Raw genomic sequence first — 26,779 nt, forward strand, 5'->3', positions numbered from 1 at the left:
TCGTTCTAACTCTGAGCTTCCAACCTAGCTCCCTAAAAGCCTGTCTAACATCCTCAGCACTCCTCCTACCTATGTCATTGGTGCCAATATGGACCACGACTTCAGGCTGCTCCCCCTCCCCGTTAAGGACCCGGAAAACACGATCAGAGACATCACGTACCCTTGCACCTGGGAGGCAACATACCAAACGTGAGTCTCTCTCGTTCCCACAAAACCGCCTATCTGTGCCCCGAACTATCGAGTCCCCAATTATTATTGCTCTGCTCTTCTCCACCCTTCCCTTCTGAGTAGCGGGGACAGGCTCCGTGCCAGAGGCCTGAGCCCCGTCACTTACCCCTGGAAAGTCCCCCCCCCCCCAAGTATCCAAAACGGTATACTTGTTCTTGAGGGGAACGGCCGCAGGGGGCTGCTTCCTCCCAGTCCCCCTCACTGTCACCCATCTATCTGCCATTTTTGGAGTTACTACTTCCCTATAGCTCCGATTTATGACCCCCTCTGCCTCCCGAATGATCCGAAGTTCATCCAACTCCAGCTCCAGTTCCCTAACACGGTCTTGGAGGAGCTGGAGATGGGTGCACTTCCTGCAAGTGTAATCAGGGGCTTATGGAGAAAGCAGATGTTACTGTCAAATAAGATGTTGGATGGAAATGTGGAAAGCGTCAAAGCTCATGGGGTTGACAGGGTCAGCTATTTATAAGGATATATGAAATAGGGAAATCTGGATTTCACTTTCAGGACCGTTACCTTGAAGTGTATTATCTTCCACCAAATTTCAACTGCGCACTATGGATAAAAAAAAGGTTGCCAGAACACAATAGGCAGAGGAAGTTTTCTCAAAGATCTGCTTAATAAGTCAGAAGCTCACATGAAGGCATCACATGGCCTTCCTTCTGTGAGGCCTCCATTCAATTGTGCATTGTGGCCTATGAGAAAGCCTTATTTCTGTTTGCAGTTTTGGAAATTGGGGTCCCATTTAAAACTGTGTTCGCTTAGTATTCCATAATTAGAATTGCCTGTGTAGCACAAGACTTCAGTTAACAGCGGTGCAATAATAAATAGCCTTTTATAAGCATAAACAAAAGATTTAGCAGTTGCTACACTACCCTGTTTTAAATGCAGTGTTTTGAAAATGAAAAGGTTTTTCTTCTTAGAAGAAATGAAGCTAACTTTGAAATGGAGGTGGGCAAAGGGACAATAGTCACCCTGACATCATGACTCATTGAATAAGAGTGTTTAGACAATTGATTGATACGGTGTAGATGGGCAGCCCTTAAAAAAAAGGCTTATAATAGGGGTAAGTGAGGATCCAGGGAAACCATCTTGCTTCAATACTAACATTTCTGCCCTGGGCTTGGTACAGTGTTCCAACAAAGCTCAATGTAAACTGGATAAATAGCATCTACGTAGGCACTTTACAGCCTTCAGGACTGAACACTGAGTTCAACAACTTCAAACAGGACTTCTGTCCTCCTTTTCAATTACTAGAAGTGTTGATTTCATTACTATGCATTTGTCTATCCTTTGGATCTCTATATTCAGAACTGAGCGGAGCAGATGGAAGGTTAATCATTGGATGAGCATTTTGGAGATAGTGATCGTAACTCAATTAGATTCATGTCACATTGTTAAAAAAGTGAAGGGAAAAACCAGGTAATCACAGGGCAGTCGGTCTAACCTCAGTTGTGGGGAAGTTAGTAGAAAGGATTCTGAGGGACAGAATATATCTGCATTTGAACAGATTCAGATTAATTAGAAATAGTCAGCATGGATTTGTTAAGGGAAGGTCTAATTTTATAAATTTGATTGAATATTTAAGGTAGAGGAGAAGCTGGAATGTCGATAATGGTAATGGATTTGATACAGTCTAAATTGACTTTAGCAAGGCTTTTTTTAAGCTAACATGCTTAAGGAGGAATATGGGACACTTACCATTTTTAGCCAAGGCATACATGAGCAAAGGGGTTATGACAGAACTGTATGAACTGCTGGTTCGGCCATAAATAGAATAAGCTTTCAGTTTTTGTCATTATAAAAGGGGAAGGCTGTGATTGCATGAGACACAATGCAGAGGAGATTTACCAGGAGGTTGACTGGGCAGAAGGCTCTGAAACACGAGTGAAGATTGGATAGGCCAGGGTTATTTGGAGCAACAAAGGTTGAATGAGGACCTGCTAGAAGAGTACAAGATTATGAGAGGCATACATATCGTAGATAGGAAAGCATTTATTCTGTAAGTAGAGACATCAATAATCAGATTACACATTAGAAAACTAAGAGGAGAGTTGAGGAGAATTCTTTTCATTCAGAAGGTGGTTTGGAATTTGGAACTCACTTCCCAAAAGGGCAGTTGTATCAGATGCTAACGTAACATTTAAGCAATGTTTAGATATGTGTTGGTGTTGCCATAGCCCTGGTCCTATGGGCCATAAATTGCAAAATGGGATTAGTGCCGTCAGATCTTTGTTGACCGACCCTGACATGATTGACCAAATGATCTCCCTTCCATGCTGCAAATGTCTGTGAATCTGCAGATACCATGGAGTTGTCTTATGCCTGAGCCTGAGTGGTAGCCTGGCCTCTGATAGCCCAGTAACAACGTTCCAGTGACCTGGGACATTTCTCCCTGAACCAGCTGCTGAGACATGCCAGTGATGAGCTTACTAGCATATGCTCTTGATTGTAATCTGGAGAGAGAACATACTGAATTGCAAGTAGCTGAGCTGGTAGAAGGTTCAGGAGGCAGCCTTGCTGGTGCATCTTCTGAGGGATGTGGCTTCTTCCTCAGAAGTGGAGGAGTTGTTCATGGCTTGCCCTCTTTTGGGTGGGGCTTTTGACTGTGCCAGTATCTGCACAAGAGAGCACAGGCCACCTTTGGATATGCTCACAGTCGGGACAAAGGAAGCCCCGTGCAGAAAAGCACAACGAAGCTTACTTTAATGCATCAACATAGAGATCACAGCCCTCCATGAGTGGTCATGGTCTTCTCCTTCTACTTCAAGGATCTTCTCTTCGTAGAGCGTGTACACACAAATGTTGGCCACTCTCTCTACCTCAATGTACTCATTTTCCACTGCACTGCAACAAAAGGAAGGACTGATTGAGACGAAAGTGTTTGGAAGGGTAATCAGTATCGGTGCAGTTGGGGGAAAAGATGGTGAGGTGTACCCAGTAAGTCAGTAGGAATCACAGAGACAGGAAGTGTTAATATTTTGGGAGAATGAAGTGGCTGAGATATTGTATGCAATAGTGAGAGGGTAGACCATTAGCCTTGGTCGGAGGTGAAGGCAGTGGCAGAATTAGAGTAATTTAAGGTAGCAGAGAGAAGATTGCGGAGAACAAAGGTTCACTGACCTTATTTTGATATTGCTGGGCTTTCTTTGCACCTGGAAACCAGCACTGACCCAGGTGGCCATCTCTGTGTAGGCTGGTCATATCAGTTGAAGTCCAGATCCAATGTCAGCAAAGCGGGTACCAGCTTCCCTTGCTGGGCCATTTTCTTGGTAACAATGGTAGAACAGCCAAGTGTGAAGGTCAATAAAGTGCCTGAAGTGCTGTTGAACTGGGGTTTAAATGTGTCTCAAGTGCAATAAACGGCAGGAGGCTCTGACAGGAGTGGGTACTTCTGCTGTTCTCCCGCATGATGGAACAATAAGGGCTCAGTGGAGCCCAGATGCATAGTTAATGAGATGAGCAGCAGAAGATTGCTTGAAAAAAGGCACATAAGCTTTGGGGCAAACACACTATGAAACTCTGCGAAAATAATAGAGCCAAAAAATGGAGAAATTCAGCTCATTGTGTCTGTAAATATATCAGGTTTTTGTTAACTTTGTTTGGCAGTTCATGCTAAACCTGCAGTTAAAAAATTATGTTATGTAAAAGCAAGTGATATAATCAGTAAACCAAATTTTATAAAGAAAGATCATCGAGTGATTGTCAGAAATTATCTTGGCATTGGGTAGGTAACAGAAGAGAAAACACTGGATAGATGGTTATTTTTTCATAGTATGTGAGCTTTCCTAGCAGGGCTAGCCATTTTGTCACCCATACCAAATTGCCCTTTCAATTGAGTGGCTTACTAGTAGGCAATTTCAGAGGGCAGCTGAGAGTCAATCATCTTGTTGTGGATCCTTAATGACCTGAAGTTCAGACCAGATAAGAATGGCAGACAAGGTGTGGTCCATCAGCAACAGCACAAATATACTCCAATTCAATCAGCAACATCATGGCCTAGCATATTCCTCATTCTCCCCATCTGCATCTAGCAAGAGGATCAATGCTGGTTCAATGAAATGTGCAGGAGGACATGCCAGAAGCAGCACCAGGCATGAGGTGTCAACCTGGTGAAGTTACTCGTGTGTTAAATAGCAGAAGCAACAAGTGATAGACAGAGCTAAGTGATTCCACAAACAATAAATTTGATCTAAGCTATGTAGTCCTGCCATACCCCATTGTGAATGATGGTACACAATCAAACTAAAGGAGGAGGCTCATCCCTGCCACTCCCTAACCAAGCTGTTCCAGTTCAGTTACAACACTGACATCTACTTGACAATACGGAAAATTGCTCAGGTATGTCGTGAACATAAAAAACAGGACAAATCTAACCCAGTTAGTCATAACTCGATCAGTCTACTCTCAATCATTAGTAAAGTGATGGAAAGTGTCATCAATAGTGCAATCAAGCAGCACCTGCTCTGCATTAACTTACTCAGTGACATCCAGTTTGGGTTCTGTTAGTAGGATCAGGAAATTTTATTTTTGGTTTAGGAGAAACACATAGCGTGGAAAGTGTTTTTGGTTTTCAGTCTTGCAGAAGTCTTGCTGAAGCTGGATATGTAAAGCAATTTCTCTTCAAGAAGAAATATACTTTAGACCAGTTACAAAATAGGTCACCTCAGTGTAAGGAGTTCAATTTGAAAATTCCAGACCAGAAGTCTTTGGTTAAAACCCTGAAGGGGTTATTTGAAGCTAAAGTCTAAACTCAGTTGTATGAAGACTCATTGAAGAAGCTATCAGATTCGTCAGACCAGAAATTAAACTTGCTGATATGATAGAGATGGGAATTCTCTCCAATGTAAGATAAAAGACTGCTGTTGAAATTAACTGATTGAATTTACATGTGTTTCAAAATCATCAAATTCACATTATGTGTAAATAATTTGGTTTCTCTTTTATCTTCTTATTTTGTTGCAATTTGTTGTACTGTTAAAATCAAAGCTGCAGTTTTGGGTGCTTATATTTCAGTGAAAGACTCTTCTCTCTAATGAGATTTCTATTTTTATCTTTCAGGTTGTTCACTGCTTTCTATTTCCCTCCTACTGTTTGATAAAGTATTTGCCCAACCTTGCTTTTCCAGCCACATCCCCTGCCTCAGTTGACTGTCTCTGGCTCTGCTTTTCCCCACATGGATTCCAATCGAAGTTTCATCCTTCATGTTTCGAATCTACAGGCATCCCCAAGACAAACAGCTGTCCCTGACATGTCCTGAGATCCACACTTACTATTGTGTATACCCTCGATCTCTCTCTCCATCAGAACCATCTCATACTATCCCAAAGCATTCCTGGTGCCCAGGTCCATTTCATTCATCATCTCATTTGACATTTTTACGTGGGCTTTTTCTCTTCCTTTCAGGCATGAATAAAAAGCTCCAATAAAAGCAAGAAGAGTCATATTGGACTTGAAACATTAACTCTGTTTATCTCTCCACAGATGCTCCAGATCTGCTGAGTTTCTTCACCATTTTCTGTTTTCTATTTGAGAGAATAAGGCTACCACTTTAAGTCAAACAATTTGTTTTCTCATTCCCAACAGTTTCACAGAAATGGTGACACTATGATGCCTAGTTTCTTACTTCATACATAGTTTTTAGCAGTTATTCAGATATTCTACCCATTTGCAAATTAACCAAACTTATGTAATTTCATTATGTGCACTGATTTGTTTGAAACCAGATGTCACACTGTAAATGTACTATATTGAATGCTATTACTTCAAAGTCAGATGTTACACTCATTCATAATTGATGCTAAATCTACTAAACAACTAGGACGTCCGAAGGTGGGAAGTGACTGGCTAGCTCTTTCAGTGGGCTAACTCTACACTCATTTAGTTTGTAATTCTTCACATAAAATGGAATTAAATTACTTGATAAAGATCTATTATAGTTATTAAAGATCTATTATAGTTATCAGACAGTTATCAAGTTTAAGGCAACGAAAAGATTGCTTTGAAATTAAACAGTTCTTTGCTCACTCAATGTACAGCATTCTAATTTCTCTTTAAAACACTGTCTTCATTACACAAACACATATAGGCATATTTTCTTGGCATTTAAATTTTAAGCAGTAGAAAACATGATTGAAATTCACATCAGCTACCACTTTTGTGTTTTTCTAGTACTGCCATCTTTAAAAGTAACCCTATTTGTAAAAGAATGTTGTGCATTTTTTCTATCCCAAATGAGACAAATAAACGATTCATGATAAAATATATAAGAGACATTATATGATCAACTTTGGAGAAAATCGGGTAGAAAAACTGAAACCATAACCAAATTAGAAACAATACTCACCAGCCTGTGAAGTCAGTGACTGCTGCGATAACAGCTGAGCACCCACTGTAGTTGGAAGCATTAGCTTAGAGTGTGGTGACAACAGTGATGGTGCAGGAAGAAGGAGATTTGACCGGGTCTGTAATAGGAAAGGCAAATCAGAAACCAAAGCACAATTTCCTGGGTTATTCACTGACGTAAGTCTTGGTGCACATGCTGCCAATCAGTAAATAACATCCCAACAGTTCAGAGTTTGACCATACATTTATTTCTGCTTTTTAAGGTGTTATATGTACTGGGAATCACTTTGAAATCAACAACCTTATGGATGCAGAACAAATAATGACTTGATTCACCAAAAAAACTTTTAATATGTCCTATTTATGGATAATTATTCTGGATAAAGGAAAGGTAGTTTTGGAACAAAAATTGCATACAACCATACAAAAAGAAAATCATATTCTTATATAGCTTAAGTTTGACTATACACTGAAACATCTTCTTAGTAGCAAAAATCTAAAAGGTTAAACTCCTAGACATAATTAGAAAAAAAACTTTCCTAAAATAATAATGCCTAAAGACAATCTACTAAATATATACTTATTTGCATATTAGCGCAGATTCAGTCTGTGGAGTTACAGTATCCATGGAGAGTTTTTGCATATGCTAAAAGAATAAAGGATACTATAGTTGCTTCTTCTGTCATTTAACTCTAGTGGATAAAAGATATGTCAAAACAGTTAGGGATTATATAGAATTTTTCTGTTTTGTTCCTGTTTTTTCAGTTGAAAATTAAATGTGACAATGCAGATTCCTTAGCAAAAAAGCCTTATAGTACATGAAAAACTATAATTTTGTAAATTCACTCAAACTGCATCAAAACAATCATTCCCGTCTTACTTTGGTGGTAGCCATATTGTTAATTTGGAATTTTTACAATTGTACACAAGTTGGTATAGACACAATATGTGCAAGTGTTGTTTCTATGAAATACCTGGCATGGTACCTTAGTCTATTAACTAAGTATTGGAACACCATGGTTTTCACAAGTGAATAAACATCAAACTGTACAGCATGATATTTTAGTCTGTGCTACGATTGTGCATAAATATATTTTGGATCATTGGAAACCAGCCTACATTCAAAATTGTAGCCAGAAGTTTCTTCACTGCATTGGCATCAAACAAATCACAATCAGAAACTGTGAGGATCATCATACATCATTTTGAATAATACTTTTTCTGGGTGTTTCAACGCAAATCATCAACTTTCAACCAATGAAGAAAACTATTTTTGGATCTGAAACTGGACTAAATGAGATACAGTCTTGAATTTTGCTCATATGGCAAAAGGTACAAAAACAAAACAAAATCATATTTACCAGTACCATCATCACTTGTTGACACTCAGTTACTGGATTATTAGATTTACCTCTGATATGATCTTTTTAGAGCTCTTGTTGAACAATATCATACTTTCAATGGATTTACAAAAACTACCCAATTGGTGAAAAGTCAATATGAAAGATCATTTTTATCACACCGGATGAGCACTTTCTGTTCCTTCATTTACAGTCCAGATCGGGTATTTTTCATTATTAGGACCTCTTGCAACATTCAAGATTGCATGCTACTTCCTAGTTCTTAGTTGATGGTAAAAATTTATAGACTTAACAACACATTATCACTCTGACCACAGAGCCTGGCACTGGGACAACAAACAGTTCCCCCTTCCGAGCTGCTATGGATCAATTTGTATAAGAGGAAAAATACCAACAGCAAAAAAAAACATTAAACCAAAAGACAATGTCTCATTTTCTGCCTGCTATTTCTAAAAAATGACAAATTGATTTATATTAATTCAAAAAGCGTTCTATTTAGTCTGTTTTAGGGTAAATAAGATTAACGAGGTAAATGCATTGCTCAATAATTGGAGAAGGTTCTGATCCATGTGGCACTGGAACCAGTACTGTGCAAAGAGAGTGCAGTTCTGTTTGAAAAGGTTTCACTTGAATCATTGCTGGGAACAGTGCCCTAACAAATTAAATAACTAAGGCTTTAAGATAATTAATGAGGGTAGGTTCAATTGAAGGAAAGTTTTAAAAAAATCAAAATGAAACAAGAGAATACAGATGCAGGGTAGCTAATTGGCAAACAATAATCAAAATATGACAGGAAGGGGTAGAAAATATACACAGAAGAGGACAGCAGAAATTAATACCAAAGTAAATAGTAATGGTTAATAAGTCAAAATTAAGGCGTTTTATCTGAATGCATGCAACATTTGCAATGATAGATGAATTGTTGGCATGAAACAAACAAAAATGATTTGACAGATATTATAGAAACAAGGTTGTGGGGTGACCAAGGCTGGGAACTTAATATTCAAGAATCCATAAAAATAAGAAAAAGGCGGTTGAGAAGCTTCATTAACAATTGGAGATATCAGTGCAGTGGTGAGTAGTGATACAGATGCCGTAAATCATGAAGTGGAATCAATGTGCGTGGAAATAAGAAATAGCAAGAGAAAGAAATCACGGGTAGGAGTTTTCTATAAACTCCTGAAAAGTTACATCACTTTAGGAAAGATATAAATCAGGAAATAATGGACATGTGTAAGATGGAAGCTACAATTGCCACATGTGATTTAAAAAAAAACAAAGAACTACAGATACTGGAAATCAGAAACAAAAGAGTTAATGTTTCAGGTCCAGTGACCTTCTTCAGAACAGGTGATTTGAATCTAAATATTGACTGGACAAATCAAATGGGCATGGGCAATATTGGAAAAAAATTGTAAAGTGCAACAGGGATTGTTTCTTAGATCAGTATGTTGCAGAATTTATTTGAAAACAGGTTACTTTAGATCTAGCAATATTTAATGAGATGGAATTAATAAGATATCTCATAGCTTAGGACCCTTTTGGAGGTAGCGATCACAACATGGTAGAATTTCAAGTTCACTTTGGGAGAAAACAATCTAGGTCTCAGATTCGTGGGCGGCACGGTGGCCCAGTGGTTAGCACTGCTGCCTCACAGCGCCAGAGACCCGGGTTCAATTCCCGCCTCAGGCGACTCTCTGTGTGGAGTTTGCACATTCTCCCCGTGTCTGCGTGGGTTTCCTCCGGGTGCTCCGGTTTCCTCCCACACTCCAAAGATGTGCAGGTCAGGTGAATTGGCCATGCTAAATTGCCCGTAGTGTCAGGTAAGGGGTAGATGTAGGGGTATGGGTGGGTTGCGCTTCGGCGGGGCGGTGTGGACTTGTTGGGCCGAAGGGCCTGTTTCCACACAGTAAGTAATCTAATCTAATCTAAATACCGGTATGAAGAAAGAATTGTCTAAATCAGGTTGGGAAAATAGATTATGAGAAAATCTGTGGATGAGCAGTAGTAGACATTTAAGCAAATATTTCATAATGCTCAGTAAAAAATTATTCTAGTCGAAAAGGATGAACAAAGACAATCCTGGAGAGTGTCTAAGTAAATGACATACAAAGTGGTGAAAACTACGAGAAGGCCAGAGGATTGGAAAATTTGTTTTTAAGGAGCCAGGAGTCAAATGATTAAAACATTAATTAGAAGGGAGAAGATTGATTATGAAAGCAAATTGGCAAGAAATGTTTCTTTGGGTATATAAAAAGAAAGAGAATAACTAATGTAAGTGTGGGACTCTTGGACAATACAACTGGGGAATTAATAACAGGGAACAGAGAAATTGCAGATAATTAAAACCAATACTTTGTATCAGACTTCATGGTGGAGGACACTAAACATCCTAAAGATATCAAATGATCAAGGTGTTAATGGGAGGAAGACTTTGTAGCAGTCTCCATCACAAAGTACAAAGTATTTGACAAACTAATTGGACTAAAGGGAGACAAATTGCCAGGGACTGTTGGCCTGCATCCCAGTGTTTGAAGGAAGTGGCTGCAGAGCCAGTGAGGGTATTGAATGAAATCTTCCAAATTTCACTAGATTCTGATTGGATTCCAGTTGATTTGAAAATCACTAATGTGAAGCCACTGTTCAAGAAGGCAAAGCCAACAGTCCATTATTAAGGAAGAAATAGCATGACATTTACAAAAGCTTAATACAATCAATCTGAATCATGATGGTTTTGTGAAAGAGAAATCATATATGATAAATTTGCTATTTTTCATTGAGAATATAACAGAGTTGATAAATGGGAATTCGTATTTGTAGTGTATTTGGATTTACAGAAGGCATTCAACAAGATGTCACTTAAAAAGCTATTGCATAAGATAGCAGCTCAAGATATTGGAATTAATGCCTTAGCAAATGATTAGGGCACTTTTGATATTATACAGAAGGATATGTTGGCATTTGAGTTAGTTTAAAAGAGATATTATGCTGATTTCTGGGATGAGGGGGTTAACTTATGAAGAACAGATAAACAGGTTAGGCCTTTATGCTTTGGAATTGAGAAGAATGAGAGATGATCTCATTGATACATACAAGATTCTGAGAAGACCTGACAGGTTGAGATGATGAGTTCACTAAAGGGGCAATCTGAAACTACAGGACATATTTACAGAACAAAGGAATACTCATTTAAAGCTCAGATACAAGGAAATTTCTTCACCTAGAAAGTAATAAATGTCTGGAATTCTCTACTGCAGAGAGCTATGGAGGTTAGATCAATCAAAAGTACTTAAAATAAGAGATAGACATATTTATGAAATATTAGGATGTCAAAGAATGTACAGGATTGGAAAAAAGTATAAAAGGGAAGCTTATTGATGGCTTGAAAAGAGTAAAAACCCCAGAGGAGTACTGAAAGTGCAAAGGGCTATTTGAAGAAATTAGGAGAGCATAAAGATGCCATAAGAACATAAAGAAAAGTCCAAGAACATTTTGTATCACTAGAAAGAGGATAACCAGAGAAGTGTGGAGCCCATTATGGTCCAAAGTGGCAATGTATGTGTGAAGTCAGAAGACAGAAGTGAGATTTTATAATTTTTTCTGTTAGGTTGTTGATCATTTCATGATTATAAGATAGAAGCAATTATTAGGTAGATGTAACTATAAAAGTAATGAAACATGAGCTATTAGTTCATATATTGTGCATTTTATGGATTTGTGTCACTCCAGATGGTGTAATATAATATTGCAACATCACAATTGCGTTAAAAATAGTTCTGTCATACAAAAATGAGAAGAAGGCACTTGACAATTTTAATTTTGTTTCTTGTAATAATATTTCAAATTTTGAAAAAATAAATATATAAAGAACCAAACAGAATGACGCTTCACTTCATTTTACAATTGGTGCTAAATTAAATATCCTCTACTAAACATGCAGGTTTATGTTATGTAAGTTTTTCTTGGCACAGATTAAAGAAAATGAAGCAATCATGGTTTTCAAAATATATCAAGAGAAAAAAATTGCATAACTGATCTTGTAGATAATTCTGTGGCTGTTTAGTAAAGGTACCTAATATGTAGACATTTTTAAAGCTTGTTCATATCACTGTCATAAAATAAGCCACAATTTTACAAAACTACTTTCAATACAGGTCCTGGTTTGTGTAATGTGATAGATGTAAATTGCCTGTATTAGGCAAAAGGAACAAACGTTCAAAAAGAACAGATGCCAGCTTCTCCACAGAACACTTTGCATTTCTTATTTATATAATGCAAATGATGTAAATGACATGGATTTCTAGAAATGTGAAATTTCCATACTGGAACAATTAAGGTTGAAGTTTGGCACAAAAAAATAAGATTACTACCTTTTTAAAAAAGATGATGCCTGTGGCTCATCAGATCAACTCCAAACCTTTGACCTTCAAGACCAGATACCAATTTGCATAAATTTGCAAGTCAAATTTTCTGTCATTCTTTACCTGTTAGCAGAGCACAGTCTCCTACTATTAGTCTTTTTACAATTTACATTCATTGCCTCTGGGCACTACTCTGTTTTCATTCAAATCATCCTTTGAATTATCCTTAATAAACTTATAGACACAACTCACATAGATCCATTATGAGAAAAAACTTAGCAGACTATTTAAAAACAAGCTGCATTTTGATAAAGTTATTTTAATTATATTTCATCAAACTATTGAAATTCCAATGCTATACATAATTTAATTATCCAAAAAGATTTTAATTTCCATATATATATTAATCCAATTAATACATGCTTATAGCTACACTGAAACATTTTTAAAGAAAATCAATCATTATTTTATCTTCTTGCAATTCATGCCACCTAGGAAGCATTAGAATAGATTATATGATCAAATGAGATATATCTGACTGACTTTGTGAGATGGTTAATTATGGTTAAATCCTTGATGGTTAAATCCTGACCTGGAACCTCTAGAATCCACTGCAAAGTTGGTATACTGTCAATTAATATCAATTGAGTTCAACATACTACAGCTGTACCAGTAAGAATGATCTCAGTATTATAAGCCATCTTGTCCACCTCCTCAAGAAGGACTATTTTAGTGGCTTCAAAACTGGCAGATTATGACATTCTGCTTATTGTTTATAATTTGATCCATGACCATTCAGTGCCATTTTGGCCCACCCCAGTCTCATCTCTTCTTATCCATTGTTTAAGATTCCCAATTCTTATAGCTGGTAAGTTTTTGTCAAATTTTCCTGAATTATTTACACCATGCTCATCTGTGAATGCGGGGACTCTGTTCACATTAGTTTTTTGTTACTTTTCACCATTGCACTTCGAAATATTTTCTAACCAGCCTATTCAGACATGTTACTACTCACATCTGGGGCAAGAGAGACTTGAATCTGGACCATCTAGCCCAGACGTAAAGGCACTACCACCAAACCACAAGTGTCCTCAATTCTATGCTGTATGCTTTAGCTGCAATGGTTCTAAACTGAATCAGAGTTTTAGTTTAGAGCTGCCTCTTCAGCTTGAAATATGGCTCCTCGGCCTCCTGCTGTTCTCCATTAGATTTCCAATCTTTTCTATGATGCACTTCTAGGACCTGGGCTAAAATCTACATCCTCCTGGGCCAAATGTCATTGCTCTGTTAAATTCAGACCTTACCATGGCCTCCACTTTTGTTTTTTTACCAAGCGTGCATTTTCTGCTCGAATATCTCTCGTCCAAGCTTTCAAGAAGAAGCTTTCAAGAAGGAAGGCTTTCTTCTTTGAGCCTTTCCATGAGTCCCTTTCTGGGATTTTTTGCTTTATTCTGATTTAACTGCTCTATCATCCTTTGATGTTGCCCAAGAATCCACTGCATATCAATCCTTTGGCTTAGTTACCTCATTACATTGATCCCATGGACATACCCTACGTCGACCTGCACCCCATCATTTCAGTCCAGGTCTGAGTTGCTCACTCTACCTTTGGATTTAAACTCCACTCCTCATTGCTTGCCTGTTGGTCCACCAGATTGGCTGATGCATTATGTTAACACTTGTTGGGCATGTCCTTCATCTTTCTATTGCTTGGTAATTGCCACCTGTAATTTCACCTACTTAGGCATTTTGTCCCCTCATCCATTCCCTACATGAAGCCATCATAATTCCTTGGTTGAATTCAGTTTTGAATAAACCACGGCTATTCTCTGTTCCCTCAAGTGGATTTAAAAATTTCCACAACACTATTCGGAAAACCAGTGCAGAGGATTGGATCTCAGCAAGAGGCCAAACCTGCATAGAGTCCTCAGACAGCAAATCGGCTGTCTAGATCTTAACAACGAACAGGATGAGAGGTGCCTGCTGCTTCATTAAGAATGCCCTCACTGAAAGTTTTCCATTTGTACAATCACAACTAAGAATCTAGAGCATGTGGCTGTGAAGCTGACCACGGTAATTTATTTTTACTCATTTTGTTACTTCCAGGCTGGAATTGAAGATATTTGCAACATCTCATTTTGGAGATTGCTGCAGTGTAGGGAAGATCACTGAGACTTGCTATAAGGAAATTCAATGTCCATTACTAAGAGTGGCTTGGTAGCTCCACAACTGACTGAGTTCCCAAGGACAAGTCTCTGAATAAAGGGGTGCCCATTTAAGACTGAGATGAGGAGGAATTTCTTCTCTAAGAGGGTTGAGTGTCTTTGGAACTCTGTGCCACAGAGAGCTGTGGGTCATAGCCCTTGCGTATATTTAAGGCTGAGAGCAACTCACCTCCTGACACCCCAAAGGCTGTTTACCATCTACAAGGCACAAATCAGGAGTGTGATGAAAAATTCTACACTTGTCTGAATGAGTGCAGCTCCAACAATACTCAAGAAACTTGACACCATCCAGGACAAAGTAGCCCCTTGGAATGGCACTATATCCATAAGCATCCACTCTCTCCACCATCAATGCTCAGTAGCAACAATGTGTACTACCTATAAGATGCAAAGCAGAAATTCACCAAAGATCCTCAGACAGCACCTTTCAAACTCAGTGCCACTTCAATCTAGAAGAACAAGGGCAGCATATACATAGGAACCCCACCACCTTTAAGTTCCATGGTCAATGGTAGAGTAGCAGAAAGCATAGGGAACTGTCGAAGAATACAGCAGAATATAGATAGGCTGGAGAGTTGGGCAGAGAAGTGGCAGATGGAGTTTAATCCAGGCAAATGTGAGGTAATGCATTTTGGAAGGTCTAATTCTAGAGAGAACTATACTATAAATGGAAGAGCATTGGGAAAAGTTGATGAGCAGAGAGATCTGGGCGTTCAGGTCCATTGTACCCTGAAGGTGGTTGCACATGTGGGTAGAGTGGTCAAGAAGGCATATGGTATGCTTGCCTTCACTGGACAGGGTACTTAGTATAAGAGCTGGCAGGTCATGTTAGAAGTGTACAAGACTTTGGTTCAGCCGCATTTAGGATATTATGTACAGTCCTGGTCGTCACACTACCAAAAGAATGTGGACACTTTAGAGAGGATATAGGGAAGGTTTACAAGGATTTTGTCTGGTCCGGAAGGTGTCAGCTATGAAGAGAGGTTGAGTAAGTTAGGATTGTTTTCGTTAGAAAAAACGAGATCGAGGGGGACTTGATTGAGGTCTAAATAAATCATGAAGGGTATACACAGGGTGGATAGAGATAAGCTTTTTCCCAGGACGAGGGATTCAACGAGAGGTCACATGTTCAAGACGAGAGGTGAAAAGTTTAAGGGGGATACACACGGAAAATACTTTACAAAAAGGGTGGTAGGTTCCTGGAATGCATTGCCAGCAGAGGTAGTAGAGGCTGGCACGGTAGATTCATTTAAGGTACATTTGGACAGTTGCATGAGTAGTTGTGGAGCAAAGGGATACCAATCTTTAGGAATGGGGCGATAGGTTTAGATAGTGGATTTGGATCGGCACAGGCTTGGTGGGCTGAATGGCCTGTTCCTGGGCTGTAAATGTTTTTTGTTCCCCTCCATCCCAAGTAGAAATATATTGCCGTTCCTTCACTGTCACTGCTTTAAAAGCCTGGAATTCTCTCCCTAATAGTATTGTGCGTCAACCCACAGTAGTGGAATGACATTAGTTCAAGAAGGCAGCTCATCACTACCTCTCAAAGCCAACTAGAGGGGATGGATAATAAATGCTGGCCAGCCAGCGATGTCCGCATTCCACAACTAATTAAAAAAAGTATAATGTTTCATCAGTAGGGGAATCAAGGGTTATAGGAATAGGGCAGGAAATGGATGTGATGAGTGTTGGGTCAGCCATGATCCTACTGAATGGCAGAGCTGGCCTGAGAGGTTAAATGGCCGACTCCTTTTCATATAGTCCTATGGGATTGTGACAAGTGGTGAGGAACCATAAGATGGAAAAACTGACTTGACATTGTTCTCACCAATCTGTCTGCCGTAGATAAATCTCTCCATGCATGTACAGCTGTTGTGGAGATGAAGATGAGTTGAAGACTTTCACACTGAGGACAGCCTCCATAATGTTGTGCAGCACTATCATCATGTTAAATGGGCTAGATTTTAAACAAGTGTAGTAACTCAAAACTGGACATTCATTTGACACTGTGGGTAGCAGAGTTGTATTCAACCTCAATTTATAACACTGTGGACCAACATATCACTCACTTTCATTACTATCAGGTTAGGGGATGGGGAGAAAGGAAAAAGGGAGAAGACATTGGCATCTACTCATTAATGTAGAAAATTGCTCATGTGCGCCTTGTGCACAAAAAGTAAGATAAATCTAACCCAGACAATTACTGCCCTATTAGTCTAATGTAAATCATCAGGTAAGCAGAATCATAGAATCCCCAAAACTGTGGAAAGAGGCCATCTGGCTCATTGAGTCTACACCAACCCTCTGAACAGCATTCCACCCAGATACAGCCCTCTAACCTAGCCTCATAACCCCGCATTTACTATGGCTAATCCACCGAGCCTGGAAAACCCTGGACACTACAGACACTTAAGCATGGGCAGTTCACCTAACTTGTACTTCCTCTTTGGACTATATGAGGAAACGGGAGCATCCAGCAGAAACCGATGTAGTCATGCAAGGTTGAAATCAAACCTTGGTTCCTGTTGCCATGAGGCAGGAGTGCTAAATGCTGAACCATGGTGGCGCCCACCCCCCTGCCCCCCCACCTCCACCCCCAAAATGATGGTAAGAGTCGTCAACAGTACTATCAAACAACAGTTCTGCCCCGACACAGTTTGAGTTTCATCAGCACCACAAGCTTCTGACGTTATTACAATTTTGGTCCAAACATGGAAAAAAATGCTAAACCCCAGAGGCAAGAACTGAACTGGACTCTAGTGGTTCAAGAAAGCAGTTCACCACCACCTTCTCAAGCATACTGGGACGGACAATAAATGATGGCCAGTAGCAATGCCCATGTCACAGGAGTAAATAAAAAAGAGATGAGAGTGACTGGTCTTGGCATTAAGGTAGCAGAAGGAAAGCTCTCTACTGATTGAGTCACAAAGCACTAACAGGATTAGATAGTCATGATATTAGTTCTCTGATGATGCTTCCAGCTGAATGACTAGCACAGTTAGCACTGGCTGGATCTGAACCAATCGGAATGAATAGGTAGCATGAAGTTGCCTTGCTTCTTGCATTCCAATCAATGGGAAACATGTTAATGAGCCACTGCTGATACCTGTCAACCTTTAGTAACAAAATACTTGCAAATTGCAGGTTATTAGTACACATTTGAAAGGAAGATATGTGTGATCATGATCCCATCATTCACAAGTAAAATCTCAATATTTTAACAGCTCTGGATTCTTATCATCAGTACTTACACTATTATAGTAGTAGCTGCCCACGGAACTAAAAGAGGAATCCCAAGTCATATCCAATGACATCATTGGAACCACTCCTATTGAACAAAAATGGATAAGCGTATGGTTAAAGAAGCTTTTTCTATAAGTATGATGCAGCTCTGTTGTTCCTTAGATTGCGAATAATTGCAAAATCAAAGTTTAAACAAAGTACTACATAGCCAAGAAAGATCTCTGCCTCAGCTACATTTTTTAAAAAATCACACATTGCTACATTTTAATACCGTATTAGAAGTAATGAAGCCACCCAGTTGTCAGTTTTAAAATTCTAATTACACAAAATTAATTATACAAGAACTACACGCAACACAGAAATAGCCCCCTCAGTCCAACAATTTGTTTTTTTTAATCTACACTACTGTAAAACAAAATAACTTAAAATACAAATTTCAAATGCAATTTCTGTTCACTATATAATTATTTTAATCAATCTGTTCAGACATGTTATGACATATCTCTGGGGCAGATGGAAATTAAATGTGCACATTATAGCCCAGAGATGGATACACTACCATTGCCGCAACAGCTCCTTTCTGTTAATCATTGATTCTCTACTTACAAGGCTATCTTCCAGCAATTCACTCGCTCTTATTTTATCTTCGCTTTTCAAAATTGCATACTCTAAATTTCTAATCAATATTGGAAATATAGGTTAAAATATAGGTTTCCTAACTATTTGCCTTTTGCCTTCTGGACCTTACAAAATCTAAACAATTGGTTAATGACTGGCCTAATAAAAATGTCTCTCAGGAATAGTTTCCTCCACTAATGGAACAGGGAAGACTTATTATGGTGGCTCAGTGTTAGCACTGCTCCCTCACAGCACCAGGGTCCCAGGTTCGATTCCAACCTTGGGTAGCTGTCTGTGTGGAGTTTGCACATTCTCCCTGTGTCTGCGTGGGTTTCCTCCCACAGTCACAATGATGTGCAGTTTAGGTGAATTGGCCATGCTAGATTGCCCATAGTGTTAGCTGCATTAGTCAGAGGGAAATGGGTTCGAGTGGGTTACTCTTTGGAGGGTCGGTGTGAACTGGTTGGGCCGAAGGGCCTGTTTCCATGCTGTAGGGAATCTAATCTAAAAAGAACACAAATTTAACCACACATCAGTGTACAGCAAGTTCTGGTTTCAACATGAGCCTGATCTCACTTGAATTTAACAAACCTTTACAGTATATTGAGTAAGTTAACTATGAGCAAGAAAAAATAACATTGAAACTGTTGAAAATGTGAACAAAAATACAAGGTTCTGGATAACAGTATCTGTACACTTTCACATACCTTGGTTTGCAAAATCCGTTTCTGAAATGCTCTGTTGAACTGATTCCTACAATAAACGAAATTCAGATTTCAAAAAGAACTACTTTGAAATAAAGTAAATAAATTAATCCATTATCATTAACATTGCTGCATCCAATGTGAGTTTGCAACATTTATAAGAGAAGCCAGGGACAGATAAAAGCAAAGAAAAATCGTACTGTGTGGTGAAGATTAGTGGGAAGCTAGAGGATTGGGAAGTCTTGAAAAATCAGCAGAGGATAACTAATACAACAGCAGAGATGTACTGCTAAGACTGGTCAGAACACATGTGGAATACTGTGTACAGTTTTGCGCCCTGTATCAAAGGCGGAATCAGAGGAGGAATACAAGAATGATCCCAGGGATGAAAAGCTTGTTTTATGAGGAGCAGTTGAGCAGTTGGGCTCTGTATTGAGCAAGTTTAGAAGGATGAGTGGGAATCTGATTGAACCTTAGCCCGAAACGTTGATTTCGCTGCTCGTTGGATGCTGCCTGAACTGCTGTGCTCTTCCAGCACCACTAATCCAGTACTTACAATTCACTGACAGGCCTGGTTAGAACAGATGTGGAGAAGCTATTTCCACTAGTAGGAGAGACTAGGACCCAGGGGCACAGCCTCAGAGTGACAGGACATCCCTTCAGAACTGAGAGGAGGAGGAATTTCTTCAGCCAGAGAGTGGTTAATCTGTGGAACTCTTACTGCAGAAGGCTGTGGAGTCCAAATCATAGAGTGTATTTAAGATGAAGATAGATCGGTTCTTGCTTAGCAAGGGAATCAAGGGTATGTAGAAAAGGAAGAATAGGGTTAAGAAACATATCAGAGCTGAAAATGTGTTGCTGGAAAAGTGCAGCAGGTCAGACAGCATCCAAGGAGCTGGAGAATCGATGTTTCGGGCATGAGCCCTTCTTCAGGAATCTGAATTTAAGAAACATATCAGCCATGATCAAATGGCGCAACAGACTCAATAGGCCAAATTGTCCAGTTCTACTCCTATATATTTTGTTTTATGGAAATCATTTAATCTCTCATTCACCTTCCATTGATGTCAACAACATCAACGTATCCTGGAACTATCAAAGTATGCATTATATTGGCAAAGTATGTGTTTTTCTTGATTGATTGAAATATATTCATAATCACTGCAAAGAGATTGTGGTAATATCTCTGTACTAATACTGAAGACTGGGGAACAGGTTCAAATGCCATCGTTGCAGTCGTAACATTCATCATTTAATTAATTGCTTCTTTCTAAAAAAAACAGAATTAAAAATTCTGCCATGGAACTATCACAAAGGAATTTGGCATACATGCAGCTCCAGACCCACAGCTTTCTGATGGAGCTCTTAACTGCCTCTGAAATGGCCGAGCAAGATACTCAATTCAAGAATCCAAACTCTAGAGAATAAGTCATAAAGGAATAAAATCTTTTGGATCACCTGATATTAACATAGGCACCAGCAACACTCATCTCTACCACCTTTGCAAAGTCCTCCTTATTATCATCTGCCAAAATAGACAAACTAGTCAAAGCAAGAGTCTAATACAGGCATGGCCCCATAACCTTATCCGACTGCTAATGAATGCCCTAAACACAGTAATCACTATCCTTGACCATGCCTTGTTTCACTCCAGGACATACCTAACAGTGGTGAAAGCACAGCAGTATAGTCAGGAGAGAGTTAGCCTGGGAATTATAGCCATTAATTTAGGAAGTCATGAAGTCTCCAATATCTGCAAGGAAATCTGTCAATTACCAGGACAATTGATTAGTATTCCTCCATGTTGAATACCAATCAGAATAAGCATGGTGGATCGCAAGGGTGAGGACGCACTAATGGGGGACTTCAATGTCCACTGCCATATATTTTTTGGTAGCATCACTACAAAGTAAGCTTGTTGAGTCCTGACAGACTAGGCCTGCAGCAGGTGAATTAGAACATCAACACTTGCAAGTTCCCCTCAAAGGTACACACCATCCTGACTTGGAACTACATTATTTTTCTCTCACATTTGCCAGCTGAAAATGTGGAAATTCCTGTGCCATCAGCAACGTGTTTGCCCCTGCATCACATGGACTGACACAGTTCAGAACGATAGCTCACAATCACGTTCTCAATTAGGAATCAATAAATGGCCACATTCCATGAAAGAATTTAAAAAATCATTGCCTGACTAGCTACCTGTTTAAGGAGCAGTGCTCCAAAAGCTTGTACTTCCAAATAAACCTGTTGTTTTGTCATTTTTAACTTTGAAATATTACTGAATAGGAAGAAATATATATATATAAAATATTTAAACAGAAGGACATAGAAAAGCTACCAAAGAGGCAATAGCTACCAATAAACATAAAAACAGTTAAAACCACTTTTAAAAGTTTTGCACCTATGGTTTTGGCATCAAGAAGCCCTAGAAAGATTGGAATCTGGGGAAAACACCCCCGGGTTGGAATCACACGTGGCATAAAAGACGATTGTAGTGGTTGTTAGACATCAGTCATTTTAGTCTAGGACACATCTTCAGGTGCTCCCAAGGAGAGTGGCCTAGTCCCAAACATCTTTAGCTTCTTCATCAATAGCTTTCCCTCTATCATAAGGTCAGAAATGAAAGTATTTGCTGACAATTGCACAAAGCTGAGCATCATTAAGACTCTTCAGATACTGCAACAGTCCATGCCCGAATGCCGCAAGACCTAGGCAATATCCAGAACCAACAAGTAACAAGTAACCTTTGTGCCACATAAATGCAGGCAAAGATCATCTCCAACTAGAGCAAATCTAACCAGCAGCCCTTGATATTCATTGATGTTACCATCACAATCCTGGGAGTTACCAGTGCCCAGAAATTAAACTTGACTAGTCATATAAGTAGTAGCTACAAATGGATGTTTGGGTTGGGAATCCTGTAGCGAGTAACTCACCTCCTGACTCGCCATGGTATGCCCACCATCCAAGAATCAGGAGTGCTATGGAATACTCCCAACATACTTGCATGGGCGCAACTCCAACAATAAAAAAGCTTGACACCATTCAGGACAAAGCAACCACTTGACTGGCACCACATCCACACTCTCCACCGATATCACTCAGTAGCATCAATGTGCATTCTATATAAGACGCATTGCAGAAATTCACCAAGGCTCCTCTGAGAGCACTTTCCAAACTCATGACCATTGCCATCTAGAAGCACAAAGGCAGTAAATAGATGGGAACAACACAACTTGTAAATTCTCCCCCAAACCAATCACCATCCTGATTTGGAAATATATTGCTGCTCCTTCAGGGTGTCTGGCTCCAATTCATGAAACTACCTCTCTAAAAGCATCCTGGGTCTACCTACAACATATGAAATGCAGCAGTGCAAGGTAACAGCTCAGCACCAACTACTCAACAGCAAGAAGTAATGCTGGCCCAGCCAGTGACACCCACACCCCATGAATGAAATGCGGTTGGCTTAATCAGAGGGCCAGGAATAATGTTCAGGCCCACAATATCCCTAGATGAGGTTACTGTTGCTAAAGCAGGAAGATGAGCCTGAGCACCACAACTTGGGGTATCCTTGGCCAGCCAGTGTAGAAATGGACAATTAGAGGCATTGAAGCCTGTCTGCCTTGATAGAAGGGAAACCACTCTGCAGGAATGTTAACTGACAGAGATGCAATCTTTCACTCAGCAACTCTAATGGTCGCCTCAGTTGAACTGAAGGGCACCACTGAAGGTGGAGAAATGAACATGGTCCACAAGTGAGGTCTTAATTATACTAACTGCCTGTGTCTCTTCATGGAGCAGGCTGCAAACCTGGTTCCTAGTCCATCTTGAAGAATGTCAACAAAGCTCTGCCTGCCTCCAATTTCAGGGAAATGCATGTGCCATCAAAATACTGTTCACTATTGAGCCAGGAACTGACACAGATATGAACAAACAAATGCTTTCAATGGCAGATGGGCTGAGGGGGGCAGCACATTTTGCAAAAGTGTAAGCAGGTTGCCTTCACAATGGAGAACTTGCTGGATAAATAGGCCTCAAATACCAGTCTTGGCCAATATCAGAAGCTGGTATGTATTGTTCAGTTTAATAGAAAGGAAGATGAATGTCTGAAATTGTGAAGTTTGGCCAATGACAATGAAGACGACACCTCATACTGTCAAGCTGACAGACTGATTGCATAAAAGAATGAAAACTATATTTTAATATTGGATTAGATACACAAAGGAGTTTAAAAAACCTCTGGCACGACATCCCTAGTTTTCCAGCACAATAAATATATTATCATTCACACATTAAAACAATTGTTCTCTAAATATATATATATATATGCCTAACCATCTTGAGTTTCAATGTACAAGAGGTGACAATATTCCAAGACCACATCTGCTTGCACAAATCTTAACGACTACTGTCAGTTGACACCCTGCTCCCCACCACACACGCAAACAGGTGCACCATCTACAGATATTTCTGTTAATAGCACCCGTGCACTGTAATTCTTTATCTTGTTGCCCCTATAGCCTTGTTAACAATTGCCTCCATTGAAAATATAATGCTAATTTTTTTTATGGAAAGTAGCTTGTTTTGGCAGGATTCCCTGGATTACACCCACAGGGTGAATGCACCTGGGCAAAGACTTCACAAATCTGAAACACCTGGCTTTCATGAGCTTCAGAACACAAATTCTATTAAAAGAAAGAATGGCCTTCTCTTCAGTATTAAAGTCAGTGTTGAATAATTAAACAATTCTGTTTTACTGCATAACAGTGCTCCTGGTGAAATAATTAAGCCAACAGCTGAAGAGCACAGGTCTCCAATCCAGTATATTATAAATTAAAATCTAAAAACATAAAAAAGAATTTAATTATTTAATTCCAATTATTTTCCCTAAATTCTATTACATTCATTCTCCTACAACTATTACATTTTTAACCACTTGCAACTTTTTTTCTTATTTTAGCTGTATTTGCATTTGCTTTTAAAAATACTCAGCAAAATGGTTTCTACTCTTTCATTTTTTTAAAACAATGCATTAATTGTCATCAACATAAAAATTATTTCTAACTTGGGTGAAATCCTTTAAAGATGATGAATTAGTTGATACATTATCATATATTGCAGCATACTGTATTTGGTCAATCAGCATCAGTATTGATTTCAATCATTTATGTTGACATTTCATGCTAGTGAATTAAGTCATACTATACATGAAAATATCACTTTAGAATCAATGCACATTCGTCCACCAATCTTGCAATCAAACATTAAACTGCTCATGATTGCAGAAGATGCAGATGCAGATTTTCAACACATTAACGGAGTAATTTAACACTGGTAGCCTGGCGCTTATGCTGGACTCATTACATGGATGATAAACAGAATTCAACTGAATATATTAGGTATTATATCCACAGAATTAAGACCAAAGCTGTACATCGTAAATACACACATAATCTGTATGTCTATACATTAATGTGAGGTAGAATTAAATTGGCCAGTCTGATGGCTCAGTGGTTAGCACTGCGGCTTTACAGTGCCAGGGACCTGGGTTTGATTCCAACCTTGGGTGACTCTATGTGGTGTGTGCACATTCTGCCCATCTCTACGTGGGTTCCCATCATGTGCTGTAGTTTCCTCCAACAGTCCAAAGATGTGCACGTCAGGTGGATTGGCCATGATGAATTGTCTGTAAGGTCCTGGGATGTGTAGCCTAGGTGGATTAGCCATGGTAAATGTGAGGTTATGGGGATAGGGTAAGGGTCTAGGTGGGATGCTCTCCTAAGGGTTGGTGCAGACTCAAAGGGCCACATGGCCTCTTTTCATACTATAGGATCAAATGATAAAATAGCCATTTTGCCTTTATTAATATATTTTTTCGGGTTTGCTTCTTTCCTGGTTTTATAACATGAAGCTGGTTCTGCCACCTACTCCCATTTTATTATGAGCAACAGGGATCCTAGCCAAGCCCCTGCATGCTGCTCCAAATAAAATACCACAAAATTTGTGTTGAACATATTCAGTCCTGTGGAACACGCTTTGCCACTGGTCCATTGTGGCTTCTTAGTCCTCATCAGCCTCTGTGGACTTGTCTGACTGGTGATTGTTGGGATCAAAATAGCTGCTGAAACCCACTTTGGTGGAGTGATGGTTTATGGAGTAAGTATTAAGTTTATTTTTAAACTTTTTGCATTGCATTATTTGAATATTAATGTAAATGATCACATTGATTTTAAAATTTCCTACATTATATAGTGATAATACTTGCAAAGCAACTAATTTGTTGCAAAGTGTTTGGCAAGTTCTGAAGTCATGAAAGCTGTAATATAAACTCAAACTATTTTGGGGGATAATGAAGCATAAACAATAATATTTATTTTAAAACATTATGCTATTTTGATGCACAAGTATGTCTAGATAATGGTGTAGCTGAATGGTAGCTATTTGCAATAGTTAAGGCGTACCAAGTGACCACATCCATTTGGAATCTCACCAATCAACAATTTAAAATACAACTACTTAGGTGTCATCATTCACCTTACTCCTCTCCTAAAGCTGGTTGTGTTTGTTCATAGGGTGTAGGCATTGCTGGCTAGGTCAGCATTTCTTGCCCATTCCTTGTTATCCATAGGGCAATGTTTGGGTCTGGAGTCATTGCTATGGGTCTGGAGTCAAATATAAGGAAAGACCAGATAAGAACACCAGATTTCCTTCCCTAAAAGGCAGTTGTGAATGCAGCTGCATAACTTTTCCAGATGTTTTTATTGAGTTCAAACTTTACCTTGAGGTCCTGGATCTCTAGTCCAGTAACATTTCAATGACACTGTCCTCTGTCAGCCCTTAGTCAAGTGATAACCATGCACTAATATTCTTGTCAATGAGTATTTGTGTTAAGCAAATAATATTGACTAATAGTATATTTTCAGAATCTGTATGGGAACATCAAACTAATTCTACCCAGCCGATCAGGCATATTTTATGTTCTTATTAAGAGGATTGTGAATCAGCCTTTTATATGATTCATGCACAACGTATTGTAACAAACATTGTAATAGAGTTCTGAAAGTAACATCTGTATTTTCTTTGCATTTCACTAATGGTACATACCATGACTGTGTCCAGTTTCTGTTTGACTTTTTGCATTTTCATTGATATCCTTGATGAATGACTAATTGAAGAAAACGAGCCATTATATACAGTGCTACTATCAAAACTATTATCAAAAGTGCTGCTAAAAATCCTAGGTCCTTTAGGTGTAGATGTGCTTCCAGACTTCAAGTTTGCCTTACACACTTCTTTCATAGTCTCAGCCTCCATTTGAGCAACTAGGAGATAAGAGAGAACAAAAAAATGGTCATTTACATAAATCATCATCTTATGCTGCTTTAAACTTTAGAGTATAAAATTGACCGCTTTGTGTGGTTACATTTGTCGAAAAACACATTTATATCTAATTTACAGTCATGAAATGGGACAAGTTGCAACAGGAATGGAAATACCCTTTACCACAACAGAGACAGAAAACAGCCACCTTATGGAAACAATTTTAAAATCTCTCACTGTTGTTAACAACACAAATTGCTTTTGGTGCAATTTTCACAAGTTTTCTCCATTTAAGCAGAATTTGGTTAGAGAAGTTAACATCATAAGGCTTCCAAAGCGTTAATGTCAATACAACTCTACTTTGATGC

The 26,779-nt window shown here is 39.0% G+C and overlaps 1 protein-coding gene across 4 annotated transcripts in view; it reads right to left on the bottom strand.

Moving 5' to 3' along the window:
• The window catches only part of ahi1 (Abelson helper integration site 1), a 260,111-nt gene that overhangs the window by 104,043 nt on the left and 129,289 nt on the right, over positions 1 to 26,779 (bottom strand). For all 4 annotated transcript variants that reach the window (XM_072554134.1, XM_072554114.1, XM_072554123.1 and 1 more), the window contains 4 exons: positions 26,196 to 26,413; positions 19,089 to 19,134; positions 17,772 to 17,848; positions 6,575 to 6,692 (listed from right to left, as the gene is read on the bottom strand). In XM_072554134.1, coding sequence (XP_072410235.1) covers positions 6,575 to 6,692; positions 17,772 to 17,848; positions 19,089 to 19,134; positions 26,196 to 26,413 — 459 coding nt within the window. The remainder of the gene's footprint in view (positions 1 to 6,574; positions 6,693 to 17,771; positions 17,849 to 19,088; positions 19,135 to 26,195; positions 26,414 to 26,779) is intronic.

This window comes from Chiloscyllium punctatum, chromosome 3 (genome assembly GCF_047496795.1).
Source record: "Chiloscyllium punctatum isolate Juve2018m chromosome 3, sChiPun1.3, whole genome shotgun sequence".
NCBI classification, from domain to species: Eukaryota; Metazoa; Chordata; class Chondrichthyes; order Orectolobiformes; family Hemiscylliidae; genus Chiloscyllium; species Chiloscyllium punctatum.